This window comes from Centruroides sculpturatus, unplaced genomic scaffold (genome assembly GCF_000671375.1).
Source record: "Centruroides sculpturatus isolate CEXI.00-Female unplaced genomic scaffold, Cexi_2.0 scaffold3480, whole genome shotgun sequence".
Classification (NCBI taxonomy): domain Eukaryota; kingdom Metazoa; phylum Arthropoda; class Arachnida; order Scorpiones; family Buthidae; genus Centruroides; species Centruroides sculpturatus.
The window spans coordinates 2,426-10,112 of record NW_019387602.1 but is presented as its reverse complement, the minus strand read 5'-3'; the positions used below and the strand labels follow the sequence as shown (position 1 = coordinate 10,112).

General features: G+C 25.9%; 1 protein-coding gene across 1 annotated transcript; it reads right to left on the bottom strand.

Moving 5' to 3' along the window:
* Positions 1–769: 769 nt before the first annotated feature.
* LOC111616525 (sulfide:quinone oxidoreductase, mitochondrial-like) lies at positions 770–7,433 on the bottom strand (the record flags this gene model as incomplete). Its single annotated transcript, XM_023357932.1, has 5 exons — positions 7,414–7,433; positions 6,898–6,953; positions 5,192–5,391; positions 2,047–2,214; positions 770–823 (listed from the first exon to the last, which is right to left on the bottom strand). Coding segments are annotated over exons 1-5 (483 nt in total), but the record flags the coding sequence as incomplete, so codon positions are not given.
* Between the last annotated feature and the right edge of the window lie 254 nt (positions 7,434–7,687).

The window sequence follows — 7,687 nt, the reverse complement described above, 5'->3', positions numbered from 1 at the left end:
AGTTTGTTAGATAATAAACAATACAATAAGCAGTTATTTATGAAAAATCTCCTTATAGTTTGAAACATTTTCTTCATTCCAACAAAAGTTTGGCTTATCCAACATTTTGTTGAAACAGAAGATGGATTGTAAATGCCTACAAACAATCAAAACAGTTTCATATTACTGTATATAATTAATAAATTTTACTCACAAGTCAGAATAATCATTAAACCCTTTATAATTTTAAAAAATTCAATACCTACATCTAACAGCCTATAAGATAGTCTGGTTTACACTAACTGATCTAACTAATATGTAGAAAAATTATGAAAATTTTGTTAAAAACTGAAAAATTCAGTTAGTATAATTTAAAATTTTACTACAGAGACCAAACTGCACATAATATGACATGACTAATGCTGAAAGCATTTGGTGTTTATGCTATTATAATATATGATTACAAGAAAAGGAATTGTTCGCTTGTATAAAAATAATCACAGAATCAATATAACCTTTAGCTAGGTTTAAAATAAACACCCACTAATTAGTAGAAAGTTTAAATTAAATACATATTTATGCAACAGCCTATCTATCAAATGTTGAACAGGTGTATAAATCTTTAAATTTATTATTCATCATGAAAATAATGATCTGAAGTTTATTTTTAACTTATCAGCAAATTAAAAAAAATATATTACATAATTTAATAATCATTTTTAACTACTCTTATAAATAAATTAAAATCAAAAGGAAATTCTACAAATTCATTTGTCTGTAGCATACTTACTTTTTTAAAATTTGGTATTATCCCCATGGAAATAATTAGAAAATCATATGCTACCTACAATAAAAATATTATGACTCAAAACATACACATAATAAATGTTCAATATAATATTTATAATCAATTTAATTCATGGAAATAAAGCATTTAATATCATATTACAATAAAAAAAAGTGATCTAAACATGATCATGACAGTTTTAAATTTATGTTTTTGTAATAATCTTAACATTCTATAAAGAGAAAAATAAAACAGCAAAATGCAGAGTCATAACTACAAGGTGGCCAAGCCCTCTTCAGCTTAGTTGGCTGCATCCAAATACATTATATACAGGGGTACCTCAGGATACGAAATTAATCCGTTCCGAAACTGAGATCGTATCATGAAAATGTCGTAAGGTGGATCATCTTTTCCCATACGATTACATGTAAAACCAAATAATTCGTTCCAACGCGAAAAACATACTCAAATTAAAGCCAAGTAATACATTAAAAAAAATAACTGTAGTAAGAAAAACAAATGAAAAATGCGAACTAATGTAACGTCGTATGGTGAGTTTTTGTTCGTATCGTGGAGCAAAAATATGTTCGAATTTCATGTCGTATCCTGAAAATTTCGTATGCTGGGGCGTTCGTAACCTGAGGTACCACTGTATGTGTTTTCACTTTTATCACTTAGACTTCTGGCTACTGTTAGTTTTTTTACACCTAGATTGTAGCTAATAGGCATATGCTGGCTGGAAAAGAAAAATTACTAGTCACAATTTTTTTTAGCTTGCCCCTAATAATCCTCTAATGGTTAAGGGACTGGCAAAATGTAAAAAGGAAGAGAATCAATTCAAAAATAAGAAGAAAATTTAATCTAAGCTTTCTAATTTTTGTTTTTTAACTGTTTTTTCTCATATTATTTTAAGAATTTTAATCTTTTGCATAATCTTCCAATTCATATTTGAGTTCATAATTGAAATTAATTTAGAATTATTTGAAGAAAACTATATAAATACATTTAATTTCAACAAATTACATAAACTTTTTGGCTTAATTTAACAAAATTTTAGATTATTACTTAAAAGATATTTAAGAATATATTAAATTTATTAACATTCTAATAATAAAAATTTTACAAGAAAAATAATAATAATAAATAATAATAAATTTTTTAGTTACTTTTCATTATTTATTTGTATTTCAGAAAATTTTGAAATAAAAATAATAATAAGAAAAACAAACAAATACGCTTTATAACAAAAATAGAAGTAAATCAGTTTATAATTTCCGTACCTCATGTTTTTCTGTAAATATTGTGTTTTTGTCAGGCTCAAATTTCACAGCCAAGTCTTTTATCCATTTAACATTTTTTGGAATTACAGAACTCATATCTTTCCTAGACTTTTCTACATTTTTCAAACCACCACCAACTAAGGTCCAGTATGGCTGATAATAATGTACCTAGAAAACAAAATAACAATAATAATAATAAGCCTATATTTCCAATTATTATTTCAAGGAAATTCAAAAAAGTATTTGACTATATTTAGTAATTTTTACAATACAAAACTATGTATTGCATATGACTCTGCTTATTATAACCAGTTTGTGATTTGTCCATGATGATAACAAGTATGAAAAAATAAGACTACAATTAGAAAAATTTCTGGATTTCATTGATTCTAACATTAATACAATATGTTTAAGCAGTTTAAAAATATATAACTTCAAGACTTTAATTATAATTATCATTATAAATTAATAAATAATTATCCAGAATTGTTTGTCTGCTACCATCTTCAACAACACATGAAATGCCAGCAATTTAAAGTATTGTATTGTGAAAAAATAACAATTAAAATGATTAATTCAAAGCATTGATTAAGATCAATAACAATAACTTATAATGATTCATGTTATCAGTTACTTGTTGAGGCTGCTAACATAAACAGAAAGCATAGAAATGTCTACCCATCCAATTATTAAAATCAAAGTTTATTATAATGCATTATAACTTGAATGCTTTAGGGACTTGTTAATTTTGATAATACTGTATTAAATATGATTACAATAAGCAGATTCTATATAAACCTACACTATATATATCACAATCCACAAAGATGAATATAATCTTGAATTTAATGTTATAAAAATTGTAATTCTTGATACCATTCTTTCAAATTTGAGAATAGTTTACATAAAAAATATTGTACAGTACACTTACATCAGAAAATATTCACAGGAGATTCATGCATTTATGTTTTGTACAAATTTTCTACTATAATTGCAAGTAATGTAATATTTAAGCACTTTATATTCTATTGGTTACCTTGACAAGATATTATATAATTCAAAACTTATTGCAGGAATAGAATGAGCCACTCCAGTCTACAAAATAATTGAATATCTTTGGCAGTGCATTCTATAGATAATAATATTCTTGTTCTGTTTTAGTATGCTTAAATTAAAGATAGATTGAAATCCAGATCAAAAAATGTTTCCAATCTACTAAATTTTACATACAGTACTTCTAAAGATTCTGTGTTCATTTATTTACAAAAAAGAGAGTTTTATGGCATTGAGTCTATCATAAATTACAGTTTAATTTAGGGTAGTTTGCTTAATAACAGTTACAGTTTAATTGGTTTCTGGAAAAACCAGATCTGTTGTAAGTTGTAATTTTATAAAATTTTTCATATTTTGAATTAAATATACAAAAAACTTGAAGAATAAAGATCAAAATAATTATAGTTAATTTAAAGGATATCTCCATATGATTTTGCAAATAATTTGTGATTATATGTAAGTTCTAGATAAGATATTACAACAGTATCCAAGCTACAAATGTATAACATTAAATAAATTATTTGAAAACAGGAATACTTTTGCCTTTATTACATATAATCTAACTAAATTCAGTAGAAGCTGGCTTGTTAAGAATTACAGAATATTCTACTCTGTTCTTTAAATTATTAAAAGCAAAAGTACTCTTTTTTACCAGAATTCAAAAGTTATGTAATTTATTTTTATAACTGCTCTAATATCTTATCTATTATTTACATAATTTTCAAAAAGATAAACTGAAAATTAATTATGTGTAGTTATTTGCTATGATACAAAGCACAAAGAGTCAAGATAAATTTATTCTGTAATTAAAAAACTTGTATTTAAATTTGAAAAAAATTGCTAAATCTCCTTATTCTAATCTTTTAGATTAGAATAAAGAGATTTAGTAACTTAATAGTAATTTTAAAATAATATAATTAAAGGTTATTCTTCACAGACACAAAATAACAATACAATAATTGTTCTTTTTAAAAACTATTATGCATTTAAAGCTAATTAATGACAAAATAAATACTTCAAAATTGAAATAATCCACAATTCCTAAAGTGGAATTTTGAATTCTAATTGCAAATTCTTAAAGTTAAAGTTTGAAACCCATTTTCAATACTTAAAAATTAAAATGTTTTCATGCAAAATTAGTTTTATATTTTGCTATGTGGAAAACAATGATTTGAAAAAGTAATTGATATGACAGATATAACCAAATATCAATAAATGTTTTATTAATTGAAGTTTAAATTTGCAAAAAAATAATTTGAAATAATTTTTCGCAGATCTTAATTTTAAATACAGGTAGTAAACATTTCAAGGAGCCCATATTTATTAGCCATCTGGATAAGTAAGGCAGTTAAGGCATCAGCCTACCACTCTGGGAGACCCAGAAGCCCACCAGTGACCAAGCAGTATTCGTTCCCTGAACACTGGGAGTTCGTGGGTTCACACCTTGCTCGGACGAGCTGGCTACGTGGAGTTTCCTGGGTTTTCTCCATGTCTGTAATACCTAAATAGGGGCCAGTTTCCCTTTAAAAGACCTCTCAGAAGGCATCCCCCTAGGCAGATCGCCCAAGTGTTGCACTGCCATAACTAAACAAACAAACTGGGAGACCCAGGATTGAATCTGAGTAGTTGAAAAACTCCAGGAATGTTTGGAATAGTCTGTCCCCAATATATCATGTCTTGTCCCTCATCACCTGGCCAACACATTGTGGGCCTGGTAAAACCAACAATGGGTATCAAAGAAGCCCACTTACAGTTGGAGATAATTACAGTTCCTTTGTGGCCGTGGGTGCAATTTTGTTATAAGGCCCTTTATGTAAATATTTTTTATATTAAAAAGACAACAAAATCCTTAAATAATAAGTTTTTTCTTTATAATATAAACTTCTTAAATGCTCACTAAATTTTTAGATGCATATTATCTTTTTGCTATGTAATTTTTGAGGTTCATAGTCCCAATTGGGTTAAGATTTGCCACTCCCACTTAGTGCCCACAGGGGAGACAGAGTCCAAAATAAAAAAAATAAGTAACCAATATTCAAAAGCACATTATATATCTATTTATAGATAAAATTATAGTTATAGCACTAATTACATTTGATGGTTCAATAATAGCAACTTTGTCTTTTCCTAACTTAGATCCAAATTTTGCAGCAATTGATATTCCACCTGTTCCTCCACCAATTATCAATAAATGATAACTAAATTTTTCATTTTGAATAGCAGAAGTTGAAAAACAATGCTGGAATATTTTAGGCACTTTTAAAAATTCTTTCTTCATAAATGGCTTCATTTCTGAAAAAGTTTATAAATAAATATGTAAAATGATATGAATAAAAAAATAAAAGAAATAGAACATGTTAAATTTCATATACTGTTTATTCATTTAATATTTTTCTATTATTTTGTTCCCAGTACAAAGGGTGAAAAATCTTGTACTAAAGTAAATAAAACATGTAATATGATGTAATATGGAAAACATTCTTCAAACTGAACATCAAAGAAACAATTATTTTTTTTTTCATAAATTTTCTTTTCCTATGAATAATGGAAGTTACATCCCCTGGTTACATCTAACAAAATATGTGGCAGCTATACCTCTTCCTATATAATGTAATTATTGGATTTATTAATGATCCATTTGTTCTCTTTCATTTGTATTAAAAATTCATAATTCAAAATTCATATTTTATAAATTTTCACTTTGACTAAGATATATTTATATTTAATGATGGTATTTGTTTTAGAATTACATTGATAAAAATTTTATAGTTAATTTCAATTGCTAAAATATTAATAGTGATGTGATAAAATATATTTTCTAAATAAAACAGAAGTTGATATAATGGTTCTATTATTTCTAATAGAACTATTATAAAAAATATATATATATAGTTATGTTACAGACAAGCTTTCTTAGAAAAATAATATTTTATTTGTAACAGATTTTACTAAAAATTAACATTCTTAAAGAAAAATCTTACCAAAATCAAATTTAATAGTTTTCATCTACTTTGCAATGTTAAACTGGATTTGGGCAATAGATATTTTCTCCCAACCAAACTAATGCAATTAATGTCAATAACGTTAACTTTCAGCCTAACTGAATTCTTATCACTCTCAAACTTAGTTCCAGGAAATAGTTTTATTGACCATAATTACTTTAATTCAAAAATTAATTTTTCTTTTATCACAAAAATTCTTTCATATTAACTTTTTAAAACAGAAATATTTGATAGAATAATAAAAATATTAAACTAAATTTGAATGATTGAACAGTTCTAGAATTTTGAGATAGTAACTACTGATTCAAAACTTTAATTAAAATAAATAACTACAGAATTCTAATATAAAAATTTTGAAAATATCTTTTTCAAACACCTGTGTTGAAGTAATTGTTTCTAATAATCATAGAAAATATGGAAAATAAATAAATTTTATACTTATCAGCAAATGTTTGGTCTTGTATAAATATGAACTAAATTTTATTAAAAGTTAATTAACATACAATGTAAAGTTAATCAAGCAACAATAGCAAATCAAATATAAATAAAAAGTAAACTAATTGCAGTTAAGTACAGTATTTAAAAATATACTCAGCCATACAATTTATATATAAAATCATCTAACAAAGTTTCAAGCATTTTAAATATTAATGAAACTTTAGTAAAGTCAACTTTGGCCATTTATTTTTATATATTTATGGCCATATGCTACAGCATTTATTAGTTTACGCCCTTCAACAGTAAATACAACAAACTTTTTAACTTAAAATTTAGAGATTACAGAGAATTTACTTACTTACTTTTGAGTAAATCTCAAAAAGGAACGTATCTCTTCCAATGCATTTGATTGACCTTAAGCGTTAAAATAAAGTCACGATTATATCAAAAGTATTAATTTAATGCATAAATTCGACAATTAAAAACATCACGACTTTAGCAATAAATCTAAAATAAATATTAAACACGTGCAACATGCTTTTACCAAAACTTGTAAATTTCACCTCCAACAGGTGGTTACTGTTGACGTTTGTTTCTAACAAATTACGCAATCACTGTCGTCATCAAGTAAACAATCTTTCATTTTATTTGATTAAATTTCTAATGTAAATAATTAAAAATACATATAAAGAATGCATATTATTTCTTTATAGTAATAATAATATTTATGTTAAATCCGTTGAGGCAATATCGGATTATCCACTAAGCACGTGATTACGGCATCAACAAAAATGAGAAATCTTATTGTTTTAATGTGAAACGAGAGCATCAAATATCTCCCGAAAATTTATGTAATTGTAAATAATTTAAATACCTCATTTTAATTAATAATGGCGCAGTGATTATGTGAAAGTAAAACCTTTAGGCTACGTCTGATCACGTGTTATCTTTCAATGAGTATTTGTTAATGCCATGGTTAATATTACTGCTGTCAGCTAGTTGGTGAGTTCGTCTACGTGATAAGTATGTTGCATCTATTACTAACTTGTAAGTTAAAGTCAGCGGGAATGCTGAGTTTAGGAAGGCCCTCCCGCAAAGCAATTACGCAAGTAATATGACACTTTGTTATGTCAGCAAGTGATGCACAG